This window comes from Hippopotamus amphibius, chromosome 4 (genome assembly GCF_030028045.1).
Source record: "Hippopotamus amphibius kiboko isolate mHipAmp2 chromosome 4, mHipAmp2.hap2, whole genome shotgun sequence".
NCBI classification, from domain to species: Eukaryota; Metazoa; Chordata; class Mammalia; order Artiodactyla; family Hippopotamidae; genus Hippopotamus; species Hippopotamus amphibius.
The window spans coordinates 74,506,051-74,524,030 of NC_080189.1; the positions used below are offsets into that span (position 1 = coordinate 74,506,051).

The window sequence follows — 17,980 nt, forward strand, 5'->3', positions numbered from 1 at the left end:
AAGCATTATAATAAAACCAATGGTGTTGGGAAAAGACCGAGGTCCATTTATGGGCTCCCATTTCAGATCCTGGCATGTATGTGTTGCTGTTTTTTTGCTTGAATCCTTTCTCTGACAGTGGGCCATGGTCAGTGACTCAGCCTTTATTATTTATACTTCTGCATCATGTGGGATGTATCATTGTTGCTTTTCAAAAGCATAAGAAACAAAAGCCTCTTTGCCTTGACAGTTTGAAAATACGGAATCATTGGATGAAATTTTGAGCATTTCGATTTTAACTTGTGTTAAAATAGAATGATATCTTTAAAATATGTAATAATCCTTGCTTTTCTTTTAATAGCTAGTGGCCATATTAAGAGAAGTGAAATACCTTTTGATGTTGAAGAAATCAGACATCCCGGATTCAGCCTTAGCCATCTTCAAAAAAAGAAATACTCTTTTAAAGGTCTGTGTTTTTAGATATTAGGGCAGATTCTGAGTAGAAATAGTTTGAATGTTACTTATTAACATGTAGACCTATGATACTTCCATACCGCCAAGAAAAGTATCTTTAACACATGTGTCACTTTTGTCTTGGGGTTTTCTTTTCCTCAGTACTTTGGAAATCTTGAACTTCTTGTGCAAGGATATAATAAGCTGAAACAGACTCTTCTGGAAGTCGAATACCCCCTGGTTGAGGATGAGCTGAGGGCTGTGGATGAGGAACTGCAGGCAGCCGCCACATCGCTGATGTGGCAGGACGACTGCTGGGGGGACATCCAGAGGGTGAAGACGGCCACCTTGGAGTTGCAGCGCAGGGTGGAGCATGCGCAGAACAACGTCAGAGTGATTCAGCAGACGATGCGGGCTTGGGCGGAGTGCACGCTCCTTCCCAAGAGAGAACACCGACGGGAGGCTACCTTGACTTGGGAGGACAAGGGGGATTTGTTTACGAAAAAATACAGGCTAATCCAGGAAGATGGCTGCAGGATACACAACTTGGTGGAGGTACTTGCTTTTAAGGCTTTGAAACGTATAGCTGATCCTTTCAGTTAGTTTACAAAAGAGCAAAAATAGGTAACCTAATCATGTAGGTTTCTTTCATTGGACCTGAAACAGCTTTATGTATGGTTTTGTTAAGCACTGAAAATGGAGGAATTTGTGTTACTTGCCTGTAATTTCTGTGGCCCTCACTGTACTCATTTCTGAGAGGAGAGAGAGGAATGTGAGATCTTTTGATGAAACAGAAAGGCTAGAGATGGGGTCCTTGTGTTGGCCATGGTTATCTCGTGTTTTGGACGCTGTCAGCATCTACCACTGTTGGGTGGATGCCTCTGTGTGCCATCCGTCTTGTTTATATCATCTCAGGTAACCCTCTCCACCATCTCCTGAGGGTGGCAACAATAGTTACTCTCCCTATAACAAGTACTTGAGTTTTTAAAACAGTGATAGGCACTATTCCAGGGTTATCAGTGTAAGAGAAGGCAAGAAATAAAACAAGAACAAAGAACAGAAGACGGAGAAACAAAAGCAAAAACCCCCAAACGTCTCTCGCCTCTTGGATCTTACATCCTAATAAGGGAAGATAGAGAAAGTAACAAATATAAAATAGTCTCTCAGTTGGTCATAGGAGCAGTGGTGAAATATAAAGCAGAGACGGTGGGATAGAGGATCGATGGAAGGTGGGGTGGGCATTGTATGTGAGGTGGTTAGAAAGGCCTCATTACCAAGGTAGCATTTCTGCAGAGAACTGAAAGGGAATGAGCCAGGTGGAAAATGCAACAAGAATGTTCTAGGTATCAAAGTACAAAAGCTTTACAATAGGAATATGGGTTGCCTGTCTAAGGGTCAGGTAGAGAGCCAGCATGCCTGGAGCAGAATTTCCAGAGGGATTAATAGTAGATGATGAAGTTTGAAAAGAACTAAGGGCACATCACACTGAATCAACAGGCCTTTTGAGAACTTTGGATTTTGCTCTAAGGGGAAATAGCAGCTGGAGACTCTCTGCTCAAAGGCTTTGCCTGTTGAGTGTAAACCACAGAGGGGCCAGGAGAGGGTGACAAGGAGACCATGAGGGGATGTGTCTACAACCCAGGTGATGATGACTTGGGTCCGGATGGTAGTGGTAAAAGCAGTTGTATGCTGGATATGTTTGGAAGGCAGAGCCAAGAGGATTTGCTGTGATGAGTCAGAGGAGAGAGAAGTTAAGGATGACGTTGAGGTTTTTGGTCTGGGAAGCTGGAGGAGGAGTTTCCCTTTACTGATATGGGGAAGGCTATGGCAGAGCAGATTTTGTAGCAAAAAAACAGGATTTGTTGAAAAACTAACATGTTTCGGGCACGTTAGTTAGAGATGCCTAGTTAGAGGGCAGATTTTTGCATAGGCTGGCATTGCAATTGCGTGAAGAAAGTGTTTGAAGGGTTACAAACTCCCTCACCAAAAAGTAAGATGAGGTAGATTTGATATGCTGTATTGAGTATGTGTCACAACAAGAAAAGAAAGAAAGGAATTCACATGGATTTCAAAATTTCTGTTGACTTCCAACTTTGTCTGAAACATCTAAGATAGTTTTAATTTTCCCTACTGGTAACAAATTGCTAGGATAAAGACTTTGCCTTCTTTGGTGACTGCCTGTGTTAGCATCTTTGGGCTGCTATAACAAAGTACCGCAAATAGATGTCTTAAATTAACAGAAATGTATTCTCTCACAGTCTGGAGGCTAGAAGTCTGAAAGCAAGGTGTAGGCAGAGCCGTGCTCCCTCTAAAGTCTATCCCTAAGTCCTGGGTAGCCTTGAGGGAATCTCAGGGATGTTCTGACATGTAAAGAAGGTATATATCTGAAAAGTCGTTTTTTCAGCCGTATCTTAACTTAGTCATGCCACTGACTGTTCCTGGTTTGCGGAGATGCTGTGACTTTTAGGACACCCTTACAAGTGTTTATGCATCAGAATCTGTCTCGTGGAGGACAGATGATGGATTACACTTAGCTTCATCTGATACATTTTCTTGATTATAAAAAAGTGGACTCCCTAAACACCAACCTGGGGGTTTTAGACCAGTAAGATTTATGAATCCTGATCACAATGCATTGAAAATATTGCCAATATGTGACTAGAAATAGTTACAAACAAGGTTTTGCAGTGTTATTCTCAGAGAATAAAGTTGGAATTTTTCTACTAGTAAATGTACTGTTTTTTTTTTCCCTTGAATCAAAAAATCAGAAGCTTTGAACTCACTGAGACCTGTGGAGTGCTTCCAACTTGAGGGAACTTGACTTCAAAATAGAGATGAAATGATTATTTGTTTCTATAAGTTATCTTTTAAGTGACTTCCCACCTCTTATTGGCACATGAATTTGAGCTTGGTTCTCAGACTTCCAGTGAGGAATGTGGTTTAGAGGAAAGACATAAAAACAGGGCAGAAGGTGGATGAGTTCTGCTCTTTCATGCTGCTCCCTTCGTGGCTGTGGGATCTCAGTGGAAGGGCTGCAGTCAGCATCTCAGATGGAGAGAGAAGGGCAGAACCCTGGAAGATTGTGTCTGGAAGGGACCTGAGCAATCATTTAGTGACCGAAAGCCCTCCTTTTCCTTTTCCTCCCTTTATCCTAAATTGTGGAAAATACAACAATTTCTTAAATGTGGCATTGTAGTGATACAAACTGGATCTCTTGATATGAGAAAGTATGAACAGTGAGGCAATCACAGGTACAATCCCTCCTGTGTTGGGGAGTCAAGAGGACTGGTTTCTAGTTCTAGTTCAGCTGCTTACTTCCTATGAATGTGACCCTGGATGTGTTTTAGGTCTTTGTTTTACACCTTAAAGATAAGGAGTCTGGACAAGATAGTCTTCGTGGATTTTTTTTTTCACTCTTCCCACCTCTATACTTCTCTTTTCTAGATCCTACAACAGAGCCAGGATGCTGTGTACAGCTGCCTGGGATGTGTACTGCCCAGTTCCAGCAGTGTGGGTCACATACACTACACAGATGTGAATGTTTCCACCTGGTTGGTGGACAAGACAGCATCCCTGCAGAGAGCATTTCTTAGATTTGTTTAAGGGCAAAAAACCCTCAAAGAACTTGCTCACCTCTGCCCTGTGTTACCAGGATCCAGACTCACCTCTGCCCTGTGTTACCAGAATCCAGACTTACCTCTGTAGTTCTGATTCTTGCCTGCAGCACACACCTTTGAGTCCTGGATCATGTATCCACAGTAGTGAGTAATCAGAGAAAGCAGAGAGCATAATCTACCTTATAATTAGCTCCCACTTTAATGTCTTCTTTTCTCTGTGCTGCAGTAGTTGCTGCCTTGGGCATCTGCCGTTTGGTCTGTATGGACTGTGCACCCTTTGCCCCTCAGAAAGTGCTTCTGGAATCAACCTTGCTGCACACCTGACCTTTTCAAATCTCTGTCTCTAGGCCTGCCGCACTGTGCCCAACCTCTAGCAGTCGTTAACCATGTCCGTGTCTGGCCCTGTCATGCCCATTGACCCATCCATTACTTCACCCACACGCTAGGGAGATGCTGAGGTCGAAGAATTTCGTATTATTGAAGCAAAAAGGGAGCTTGGACTTCACCAGGCCAGTGTTTCCCAAGCCGAGTTAGTATTTTTCTACAAGCTGCTCATAGGTGGTTGGCACAAAGTATTTTTGTGTTTGGAAACAATTGGTTAAACCAGGTTAAATGGACTTTAACATGATAGGTACACTGTGAGTCTCCAAGAACGGCCTAGAACACATAGCTCTTTGCTGACTTACTGATCTTTGGTTATCCCAGAACGGTGTTCTCAGGAGGACCAGTTTGGGAAACCTCATTTACGGGTGAGGCCCTGGTAGGCAAAGTCCCAGGCCACAGAAAGTCAGGGACAACGTCAGAACAAAAGCCCAGGCCCCACATGTCTAGGATGCACTGGGAACTAGTATATTTCTTGTGTGTATTTGAAGATCGCAGTCTTCATAATGATTTCTCCTTTAAAGAATGACTTTTGAATGTGTTTTATAAAGGAACTAAATGTTACACAATCCAGCTTAGATCATTGCCATCTAGCTCAAGACTCTGCAGCCAAGCATTTGAATGTTTCTGTGTTGTGCTCCCAAAAGCAGCCCCTTTAACAAACCGTTTCAATGGACAGCTTTTGTTTTTATACTCACTGTCGTCTATACTGATCTATTATACTTGTCTGTAGGAAAATAGGAAGCTCTTCAGAACCAGTCCTTGTCTGGATGCCTGGAAGATTTATGTAGAATTCATTGATGACATTGTGGTGGAAGGCATTTTTCAAGCGATAATGCATGACTTAGACTTCTTCCTGATGAATACAGAGAAACCGTTGAAACCTGCACCGTTTTTTCAAGCACAAATGATCTTAATGCCCCCCGAGATTTTGTTTAAACCTTCTTTAGAAAGAGAGGCTGGGGATGGCTTCTATGACCTGGTGGAAGAAATGCTGTGTGGTAGTTTCAGAATGTCTGCCCAGATGAAGCGAGTAGCAGCACATCTGGAAATAGCAAATTATCAGGTATGTTCTTTGTAAATGGGTATTACATTTATTGTTAATTACATACATATTAATAGATTGAGAGATTATAAACATGTTTATTGATAGTATTACTGAATACTGAATGCAGAAAATAGAATACAAAGAAATCAGCACTGAAAAGGAAACATTACTCTTAAAAAAATTCAATGTATTTACATATATGTTAACCAATTTTGCATATCTCTTTAGAGTGCAAACAAATGCAAAGCTAATTCCAAGGTTTTAATCTGAATATACTTCAATCCTGAGTTATAGTATTCACCATTCTAACGTCCACTGTTTTTTTGCTGTATTTACACCAAGTATGATAAATTCTGTTTGTATCTAACCTAAAAGCAAGATGCTGTGAGCTGATCCTGAGGCAGCCAGGAAAATCAGGAATTTTAGAACAGCTCTTTAAAATAGGATAAATCCACATGAAAGAAAATGCCTCATTACTAGATATATAAATGCAAAAGAGAAAATATTAAGGGGCAGTATATCCGATGAAAAGACAAAGAAGCATATGGAGGGTTGCAACTTCCCAGGATTTAAAAAGTCAGCTTACTCAACTACCGAGACATTTAAATGCCAAACACCCATACATACACATATATATTAATTAAAATTATTAGTTATAAAATTAGCTTTTATATTAATGATTCAAAAATAAATTGGGGGTAATGGGGAGCACAAGGAAAGGAGAAGTTGAGAAAAGCAACACAATTTTTGGTTTTACCAACTATTCTCCTTTTGAAGGGTGGCCTCGGTTAATGTTAGGTTGCAGGTAATTGATAGAGCGGGGTTGGCTTTAGTAAATGCTTGGTTCTCCCCTCATTTAGAATGATATGGACAACATGCTGGGCCTGGCGGAGGTCAGGCAGGAGATCATGAAGAGAGTGGCAGACGTCATCAACAAAGTCTTGGACTTCAGAAACAGCCTGGACACGTATGCTTACCTCTGGGTGGATGACCGAGCAGAGTTTATGAAGCACTTCCTCCTGTATGGCCACACTGTGTCATCCGAGGAGACAGAGCCTTATGCAAATGAAGAAGTTCCTGAACAGCCACCAACGCTTGAGCAGTTCAAAGAACAGGCAAGGAAAACCCTTTGCATTTAATGTAGTTACTAGCTTTGGATTGAGTTGTTATACAGTGACTATTTTTTTTTTCCAATTATAGATTGACATTTATGAGGCTTTGTATGTTCAGATGAGCAAGTTTGACGACTTCAGAGTGTTTGATAGTTGGTTCAGGGTGGACGTGAAGCCGTTCAAAGTGAGCTTGCTAAATATTATCAGGAAATGGAGCTGGATGTTTCAGGAGCATCTTTTGAGATTTGTCATCGACAGGTAGCCTTTGGTGCTTTGGTTTTTGGAATTATAACTTTAAACACCTGACCGCTTCTTAAAATTGAGATATTAATTTTAAGAGCATTAAAACTGCCAGTTTTATAATAGAGATAACAAGTAATGTTTAATTAAATAGTGAAAATTAGATTCAGTCAGAAGTCTTACACTTCTAAATGTTTTAATGAGCTTAATTTGTGTGTGTATATACATGTTTTTATAGTCTGAATGAGCTACAAGAATTTATAAAAGAGACAGATGCTGGACTTCAGAGAGAATTAAGTGAAGGTGATCACGATGGTTTAGGAGACATTATGGGGCATCTTCTGGCTGTAAGAAGCCGACAGAGAGCTACTGATGAACTCTTTGAACCACTAAAAGAAACCATCACACTCTTGGAAACATATGGCCAGAAGATGCCTGAGCAAGTCTATGCTCAGCTAGAGGTCAGTGTAATGGTAAAATACCCATGATTACCGTAAACTGAGCATCTCTTGTTCTTCACCTGTACTCTTTTATGACATCCTCATGACAACCTGTACTGTAGACATTAATGTTTTCATTTTACAGCTTAGGAATCTGAAGCTTAAAGGGACTTGATAATTTTCTCAAGGTCACACAAGTAGTAAAGCCAGTCCACGTGAATCTAGGGGTGTTTCATGCCCAAATCCTTGCTCTACATGGCTGTGCTCAACTGCCTTCTTTTTAAAAGGTATTTGGGTAATGGAGAGCCCCTAAGTTACTTTTCTGGGTTCCACTTATATCATTACTTTCACACGTGAAATAAATTCCAACTCTCTTTCATTTAAATTGCCTGTCAGTTGAGAAGTGACCTAGTCTTCGGAAACATATCATGGACATGTTAATAAAGAACAAATAAAGCCCAATTTGGATGGAGAAATCACTTTCCTAAAGAGGATTTCTGTATCATCCTCTTCTTTTCATGTTCTGGAATGACTTGGTGGCTGATATGTGCCAAACGATGTACAAAATCTTTGTAGTTATAACTGAAATCACTAATAAAAATCTCAGTTGAGGCTCTATTCCCATGCTCATATTGAAGTTCTATAGATAGTTTATATGCTTACGTCATCCACCAGCTTCCAGGATGGGCTTAGGTTTAACCTTGCAGTGTGATCAGTGGACACATTAACTAAAAAGCTTCTATGGAATTCTGTCTAGTTCACTGATTAGAGCATGGAACTCAGGTTTGTTTTCTACAAGTCCATCTCATCTGCTTGCGTCAGAGCATGCTTCCTCTTCAGTAAAGTATCCCTCAAGATCCCTCACTTTTTAAATTTGTCTATACTGTCTCCACTTCCCCATTTTAAAAAAAAATTTAGGTGAAATTCATAGTTCACATAACATAAAAGTAACCATTTTAAAGTGTGTGGCATTTAGTACATTCATGAGGTTGTATAACCACTGACTCTATCTAGTTTCAGAACATTTTCATCACCTGCAAAGAAACTCCATATCCATTAGTTGTCATTCCCCACTGCTTCCCTACTGCCTGCCACCAGTCTGGGGCTACTGCTCATCTTTTCCTGTCTTTATGGGTTTACTTATTGTAGATATTTCGTATAAGTAGAATTATATCAATACAATATGTGACCTTTTGTGTCTGGCTTCTCTCACCTGGCATGTTGATTTTGAGGTTCACGAATGTTGTAGCCTGTATCACTACTTCTTTCCTTTTTATGGCTGAATGATGTTACATTGTGTGTGTGTGTGTGTGTGTGTGTGTGTACACACACACCCCAGTTTCTTTAGCCTTTCACCTGTTGAGGAATATTGAGGCTCTTTTCATCTTCTGACTATTGTGAATAATGTTACTGTGGACATCGGTGCACACGTATTTGTTTGAGTACCTGTTTCCAGGTCTTTTTGGAAAACACTTAGGAGTGGAATTGCTGGGTCATATGGTAATTCTAAGTTTAACTTTGGAGGAACTGCCAAAATGGTTTTCACAACAGCTGCTCCGCTTTATATTCCTCATTTTGTTTTGTGAGGATTAAATGCAACAGTGTATTTACAAGTGCTCGCTTGACTACAAAGAATTACTCTATATGAATTGTTGAATTCTGTTTAAGTATAAAACTGTCTTGAGAACTGAAAATCCAGTTAGACATGGTATGGGAGACAATGTGGATAGATACATAACAAGAGTGAGAGGTGAAATATTTACAGTAGAACACACTATAAATGTTTTTAGGAAATTGGGATATTCTTTGAGTCAGATTTGAACCTTAAAATATGCCATATAGAGAAACCTGTCATAACATAAGTAATTGATGCGGGGCGGGGGGGGGGGGGTTGGCCATAGTCTCCAGAATTTGTATTATAAAAGTTTGGCTCATACTTCACTAAAGCTAGTCATTTCTGTTGTCCATTTTTAAGTCTTTGACAAATTTTCCTGGTACGTATGACATCTCATAGATGTTGTTCAACTGTAAGGTAATTAGGAGAGTGTAAGTGATGATAGAGACATGTTTGATCAGTCACTTAGTTCTGACTGCTTTCTTAGTGTTTTATGAAAATAGAAATATATATTTTAATTTCAATGCTGTGGTCAGGTGGAAGATTTAAAAATCTTTTATGCATTTCTTAGTTTTCTAATGCTTTTTAATGGACCTTTATGTTTCCAAGACGAATAAAAGCAAATGTGGTATTCTGTCTTTTTTCTATAAAAATAAAAGTTTGGCTCACTACTTAAGGTTTTGGCAGTATTTGAAATATTAAGCTTTTTAATATTTCAAAAACGAGCCACACTTTTAGCTCTATGTGTGTCTCAGTAATTCAGGCTGGTCAGGAGGAAAAATAAGATTTATAGGCAGTTTAAGTTGCTTGTAGAGGATAACAATGTCCCATTTCTGTTTTAATTTAAGCAATTTGTGAGGATTACTGTTTCTCCTTCATAATCGTTAGCAGTCATAACATTTCCCAAAACTTGCCCTAGTTAAAAGAAAAATGGTTCTAAGCTAAAAAACCCCTAGGCATGGCTGAATCCTCACACCCTACCTACATTGTACTCTGAAGCTAGATTACACTTCTGTAGATTTTTTTCAAGGCACTTCCTTGTTAAGAAACCTTCATTGACTGCCCCCAGCCTTAGAATCCTGTACAGTCCCCATAAAGCCCACACTCTCACCCCATCCTGCATTGGAAACCTTGCCTCACAGGATGTTGAGGGATCTCACCCTCATCTCTCCCTGTTGAAATCCAGTTATTGCTTTGAGCCTCTGATGCAGTGTTACTTCCTTGAGTGGATCAGTATCAAACTTTGGAGGTCATCTGATCATTTGGTTTCAATGACAGTTTATTTTTATCAAGTGGAAGCTTCTTTGGAATCCCCAAATATAAAGCCGGTGACAGCAGGTCTAGTGTAGTTAAAGAAGGTTAAGGTTAAGGGGCTTGAGCCCACTGATGTGACCTCTCCATGCCTTCTCTCCCATGGCCCGGATGGACTCCCTGTGGCATTTAGGTTCTCTGGGGTCAGCTGGTGATGCAAACTGAAACTCTGGGCACATGAGGATACAGAGTTTTTATGAGAAGATGGGTGGAAGAACAAGATGAAAGACAAGTAGCTTGAGAGCTCAGATCTCTTAGTTCCTGGCCTGGTTGGGTATTCCCGTCATGACACTATGTTGCCTCCCAAGCATTTTAATTCTAAAATGTGTAGACCTCCTGATGGAAGCTAACACATTCTCTCATGTAGAATAGATATTTCGTGTGCCTTTAATTTACTCTGACAGATGTTACAACGTTTTAAGTCTAAAGAATGTGTTTTATCTTTGTAGCCCGCCTCCACCACTCAGATACAGTTTATACTTAGCACAGCGCACTCTTCATAATTGGCAGTTACCTAATCATTCATCAAATATTTATCAGGGTTACAAAATAGTCTTTAGAACCTTTGATTTTTGTACTTCAGCGACACAAGTAGAGTCCCATCACCATGGGTGGTTTTGTGTAACAAAACAATTTCAGTGTCCTGGGAGATGACCCAGAGAAACAATGCTTTCTTAGTCTGGACACAAGGAATGCTTTTCAGTAGCAATTAAGCACAAGGACTCTTCAAAGAAAATAAGTTGCTCTTGTCCTATTTGCATTGTAGTCGGGGATGGCAGAGTTGAGTTGCTACCTGAACAATTCATGGCTACTTTTGTCCTCCATCAATTAGGAATTAACCTTCCCTTCCCTTTCCCTCATCTTATTTCAGAAATACTCGTCATTTAAAATTAATCCAAATGTTCAAACTCTCCATCCAGACCAAGTACAAACACAGCTTTGGGAGCAGAGGAAAACAAAGGATAAGATTGATTCAAATTTTCATCTCTGCCCCATCAGATTCAAAGCATCTTTTTTCACTTCCTGAATTGCTAACATAGCTCCATTTCTAGTTGTTAAATCAACAAAGTCATTTCCAGAGCACTTTAATTTTATTCCCTCAATAGTAAGACAGTTTGGAAGTTTGTGTTTATTTTGAGAAGATTTTCATTTATGCTGAGGTAAATCTCATACCAGAGGACAGCTCTGGTTTATGCTTGGAAACTGTGACTCCGGAGGTGCCAGTGGGTCAGCCTGGGATTCAGCCTGGTTTGAAGCCTTTTAGTCACTTTACTCTTTTGGGGGATAAACTCCTCTTAGACAAGAATGAAAGGATGTCATGAGTTAGTGGAAAGAGATTAGAATAATTTAATCCTGTGGATTTGATTTGTTTTAGGTACTAAGGAAACTTCCCATTTGTACCTTTGTTTTTGTAGGAATTACCTGAAAGATGGGAAACTACCAAAAAGATTGCAGCAACTGTCAGACATGAAGTCTCACCTCTCCAAAATGCAGAAGTAACTCTTATAAGGAAAAAGTGTATTTTATTTGATGTAAGCTCGCTAAAAAGTTTTTTGTTTTTTTAAAGAAAGGTTTTGTAAGACTAATTGAAGCTATTTGAGATTCACTTTCAGCTTTGTTTTTTTTCTACCTTGATCAGGAGAAGCAGGCAGAGTTCAGAGAGAGATTCAGATTCTTTGCTCCTCTTCATTTCAATGCAGAAAATCCGTATATAGTACTCGATAAGGTAATGCTGGCTTCAGTTATCTTGTGTGTTATAATAGCTATTTTAAAAAATAAATTTGGACACTGAGGTACTGATATATTTTGCCTTAGTTTTGCTATCAGTTATGAGTTGAGGATGAACTATTTAAAACACAGTTATAAACAATTTTCCCCAAGTAAATTATATTGTGATTTAAATCATGTCTCCCCAAAACGCTGTCATCATCAAAATACTCATACTAGAGAATCTAACAACTACCTATTATTTTTTAAACACTTTATATGTCAAGAACTTGTTAAGCATATTACTCACATTATTTCTTTCAGTTCTTGCAATACCTCTGTGATACAGTGTCTATTCTCCTTTTTTCTCAGATAAAGAAGCAATTATGTGTAATTGAGTAACTTGTTGGAGATAACACAGTGACAGAATCAGTATTAAAATTCTAGCTGTCTACTTTTTTTTAAAATGAGGAATATTAACTTTTGTACTATTTCCCATGTGCTACTTTGTTAGTAACTCTTAATCATAGTAAGGAAAGCCCACAACTTATTCTTTTTTTCCCTCTCTGATTTATGTTTATTGCCTCATCCTATACTTTCTCCTTAGGCCTGATTCCATGTCCTCTCTCCCACCCCTGCACCCACTTCCCAAGTGTGTGTTACGTGAATGCCCATGACTTATTCTTAACTCTGGATACAAATATTATTGAGTCATTTAATCCTAGTTTGTAATGAACTACTTTATTATAATTGATTACAAGAACAAATATATTGGGTTGGCCAAAAGGTTCATTTGGATTTTTGTGTAATGATGTTATGGAAAAACTCGATCTTTTTGGCCAACCCAATAATAGACAAATAATCCGAAATGGTGAGTGATTCATGAGCCTTGAAAAAATGTTTTAAACTTTTATTAGAAAAATAATATCTTTGTTTCTCTAGGAATTCTTAAGCTACAGGCAAAGTAAGAAAATGACTTTGAAGTTTAGATTCAGGGGCTGGGAATTTTTCTGAGTTCATCTAGGCTGCCATCCTGATTTGACTTCATGCTGGAGATAGTCTTTACTCTTTAGACTGCTGTAAAACTTGGAGCTGATACAGTTTTTACTTCTCTTTCCAAATTTTGGGTTGAATTTAGTTTTAACTGCTTTCAGCCATTCAGAAAACACCATTCTATAGGGTGAAGTTTTCTCTTTCACTTAGCTAAAGAAAAGTGGTTAATATATTCACTGAAAAGGGAGTTGGTTAGAATATGCTAATAGAGCTGCATTTTTTTTTAAGATTATATCTAAATTGCAGGTGGTCTGAACAGATTGTGGATATGGAGACATTTTTATTTGACTAACCAATGTGCTGTGTGTAAACATTTACTGCAGTTATCATTTACTGACTCCTACCATTCGCATGCTATACTGTAACACCATATAGTTACATATTTAAAAGTCAGATATTTATCTTTGTACCTACAGAATGTGTTGAGGATGTTTTGAATATAGTAGGATTTGGTTACCTTTATCTTGAAGTCATTTTCTTGTGTGTTTGTTCAGCAAGCATATCTAATGTTTATCTAACTAGACTCAACCAAAGTCATGTATTGATATATGCTTGTTCTGGGCTGGTATGAGATAGGTCCTAGTACTCAAGGCACTTCACTCCGAAAGATGGAAACCATTGGCCCTTCAGGAACAAGGAGGGTGGTGTGACAAATCTCTCCTTTTATAAGTGATTCCTTGGTAAATTTATGTTATGTGCTGTTGTTTCTTCATAGCCAAAGTTGCAATGAACAATTAAATTGGAATAACTGGATCTATATTTCTAGGAATAATTGAATTAGTATAACTAATAGGAAAAATAATTAAAAATAAATAAAAGGGCTATTGGCTCTGGGGAGTGTGGTTGACTAGGCATTTTGAAAATCCCTCTTTTGTAAAACAGATGCTGAAACGTTCACAAATATGTAATTTTAAATCTATTGTTGAGCTCCCAAGAAAACGAGAAATCTCTAAAGGGAAGGGAAACAGTAGCTGAAACCAGGATGGAAAGCAGAGGGAAACATTGAAGCCTGTGCTGCTGTAGGGGCAGATCACAGTACCAAAAGTCTAGAACTTTGTGATTACCCTTTCAGGGCAAAGTAGGAGATGCTTTTAAGAGGTTACACCCTTAATGAACAGGTGGGTTGGGAAAAATCTGCAGCATGCACAGGGAGCCTATGAGATGACCCATCAGTCCTTGCTCTGAATAGGATGAAAAAAAGAGAAAAGGATCCTCTGGGAATTGGTAAACATAGGCCTGTTCTCCCAAGGGTTATAGGATTTTATACTACCCTTATGGTTAAGGAATTTCCAGGCCAGGAAATTGAAATGGCTATAAATAGCTCTTCTTAGCACCTGGTAGAAGCAAATCCAAATCTTCTCTGGGTAGAAGGGAATAAAGTGCTCTTATTCTAATCTCCTAAGGGATCCAACAGATTAAATTCAGTTAAGTTTGAGTTGACAATAAAATAAACACACCATCATGCATAAGGGCCAACAGAAAGAGCAAACCACAGTTACAGACCCATACAAAGTGTCAGATATTAGAAAACATTTATTGGCAGTCCAGTGGTTAGAACGCTATGCTTCTAACAGCAGTGGGAAGAGTTCAATTCCTGATTGGGGAACTAAGATCCTGCATGTGGTGTGGCCAAAAAAAAAAAAAGGTAACATTTATTAAGGAAATAAAAGATAACATTGAAAAAAAGGAGCAACTTCTCAGTTTTGAGACTATCAAAAATGATCCACTGAGTTTGAAAAAGGGCCAGAAACTTATGAAAATGAAAAATAAAATTGTTTTAAAAGATACAACTCAGCAGGGGTTAAAGAAGTAGTTAAGTTGAAAAGAGGATTAGTGAAATGCAAATGACATTGGAATAAATCACTTAGAAGGCAGCACATGGGTGAGAGGAGATGCAAATTCAACAGAGATTGAGACAGAGTAAGAAGTTAAAACGATGTCTAACTCTTTAGTCAGACTTCTCACAAGAGAGAATAAACAGAATATTAGACAAGCAGTAGAGATGTAACAGCTGAGATTTTTCTAGAACTGTCCAAAACATGAGTCAATAGATTGAGGAAAATCACTGAATCCCAAACAGGATAGATACAAAGTGAACATCTAGACACATCACAATGAACTATAGGATACCAAAGGCAAAGAGGAGACCTTCAAAGCAACCAGATAGAAAAGACAGGTTACCTGTTAGGAATGATGACTGGGCTGAGTATATTTGTCATCAGCAACAGTGGAAGCCAGAAGGTAGTGGATGATTTTTTCCCAATTCTCCTATGTAAAATTATATTTCAATAATAAGAGTATATTTCAGATAAACAGAGACAATGCATTAACCACCAACAAATCATTACTGAAATAACTTCCAGTGTGTGTATTTCAAGAAAAGAGAGGACAAAGCCAAATTTGATTCTCGGAAAAGACTAATTATATTGACAAATCTCTGGTGGAATGAACAAAGGAAAAAAAGAAAAAAGAAAAATCAACAATCTTGGGAATAAATAGGGAATGATAGTATAGAAAGACCAGCAATTCAAAAGATCATAGAATAGAATTAATAAGAAATTTAAAATTTTTAGCAAAATGGATATATTTTTGGAAAAGTATAATTTACTAAAACTATCTCAAATAACACAGCTGAATAGTCCTATAACTATGAAAAATTAACCAGTAGGAAAATAAAAAGATAAACCATTAGTTTAAAACAGAATACCAGGCCTCGATGGCATCACAGGTTAACTCCAAGAAGCTTTCAAGAAACAGGTCTCATTCATATGATTCCAGAGACCAGAGGAGGAATGAACACTCAAAAATTACTCTATAAAGCATTTATTTTTGTGAAAGGACAGTATGAGAAAGGAAAAAATAAGCCATTCTTCTTTTTGTACACGTAGATGCAAACTAACTAAACAAAACATAATCAAATAATCCAATTTATAAATAGGTTGGGTTCATTCCAGGAAAATGTTTAACATTAGAAAATTAATATAATTCATATTAACAGATTAAGAGAAAAGTCATATAACCATCTTTTTTTTCCCCAAGGTCTTTATTGGAAAATAATTGCTTTACACTCTTGTACCAGCTTTAGAGGTACACCGAAGTGGATCAGCTGTATTTATACATATATCCCCATATCCCCTCCCTCCCGCAACTCCCTCCCGCTCTCCCTGTCCTGGCCCTCTAAGGCATCCATGTAACCATCTTAAGAAAAGCCAAAAGATCTTTAGGTATCATTCAACACTCATTCATGATAGAAACTCTTGGAAGACATTTTTAACCCATTAAGGGATAACAAAACTCTGTATAAAACTCTTATACCAGGGGGCATAAAAATCCTAGTAGCATTAGTGCTAATGGTGAAATACAGGAAAATCCTAAATGACCATCAGCAGTGGAATAAGTTAACTAGTATATTCTTACTAGGTAGTACTATAAACTAGTAGAAATGAATGAACTTCATATATACTCTTCATGAACATGTAGATGTACCTCAAAAATAAATATTGAAATGTCTTAATATATAGTATTAAACTATTCATACAGATTTCAAGACAAATTTTAATAGTTGAGCATTTAGCAGTTCAAACACATGTAGTGAAAATATAGAATCAGTAATATTAAATAAAAATTTAGTGATTATATTTGTAGTGGAAAGGAGAGGGATAAAATTAAGAAGGTCATTAAAAGTTATTAGTAAGGGACTTCCTAGGTGGCACAGTGGTTGAGAGTCTGCCTGCCAATGTAGGGGGACATGGATTCGAGCCCTGCCCGAGGAATATATCACATGCCTCGGAGCAACTAAGCTCATGCGCCACAGCTGTTGAGCCTGTGCTCTAGAGCCCGTGAGTCACAACTGTTGAGCCCATGTGCTGCAACTACTGAAGCTCACGCACCTAGAGCCTGTGCTCTGCAACAAGAGAAGCCACCACGATGAGGAACCCATGCACTACAATGAAGAGTAGCCCCCGGTCTCAGCAACTAGAGAAAGCCTGTGTGCAGCAACAAAGACCCAACAAAGCCAATAAATAAATAAATAAATCCAATAAATATATAAATAAATTTATAAAAAAAAAGTTATTAGTAACACAGTATTTTCTAAGCTGGCTGGTGTGTATGCTCACAGCCACACCCTTTTATGTGTATGGAATTTTTCTAATAACATTTGTAAAACAAAGGGAATTGCAGTTAATGTTTATAAAGATATAACATAAAATGAAACGTATAACTTGTATCATGAAAGAATGTTCGAGTGCTACTACTGTAATTTACATGGTAGGAAATTAAGAGAGTTGAAAGTTGGTAAATAACTGTGGGTATTTAAAGTTAAAAAGAAACTAACTAAAGTAATAGACTTGTTGGATATTGAGAGGAGGTTGGGAGAAAATATAAAGTGGAAAAACAGTTAAATCCTTCGTTTAGCAAAGCCAGTAAATTTGTAATGTCTAAACTTGATAAATCAAGAAGCAGCCACTTGTGCACAGAGCTGAGAGTTAGAGAAACAGCCCCCAGAAGAACTGAAGAGAACGCCTGGTTTCCAGCCTTTCCTGCATTGCAAGCTCTTTGGTACACCTTGCACTTGACCATATTAATACACTACTATGTTAATGAAAATTAAAAATAAGAGTTGGCTTATCAAGAAAGAAAAAGATGAGTCAGCTCATATTTGGTGTAAAACAAACTGTTGTACATCGGTGGGGTGGTAGGGGAATATATCATATGGTAAATAATCTAATGGTGAAATTTCTCATATTGGACTATGTTTTGTGTATTGATAATCTCTAGGATATTTTTTAAATCTGAAAGTTCTGTTTTTTAGAAGTGATTTATTCTTAAGTGGATGCTTCTAGCACCTCATCTTTTGCTCCGCAGCGAAGTCCCCAGTTATATGATGAAAATCAAGAGGAAGATTTGTATTCATAGCAATTTGATACCAGAGCAAATTTTGCAGAAATAATGTATAGGGAAAGTATTGATAACATTATTGTATGTACTGATTGTCTCCTCTAACATTTTTGAGTAGCTGTGAG

General features: G+C 38.1%; 1 protein-coding gene across 1 annotated transcript in view; it reads left to right on the forward strand.

Annotated features, from left to right (window-relative positions):
* DNAH11 (dynein axonemal heavy chain 11) overlaps positions 1-17,980 on the forward strand; it is a 315,727-nt gene that overhangs the window by 46,732 nt on the left and 251,015 nt on the right. The window contains 8 exon segments of the mRNA XM_057731719.1: positions 341-445; positions 595-987; positions 5,164-5,496; positions 6,339-6,593; positions 6,679-6,848; positions 7,069-7,291; positions 11,612-11,728; positions 11,836-11,922. Coding sequence (XP_057587702.1) covers positions 341-445; positions 595-987; positions 5,164-5,496; positions 6,339-6,593; positions 6,679-6,848; positions 7,069-7,291; positions 11,612-11,728; positions 11,836-11,922 — 1,683 coding nt within the window.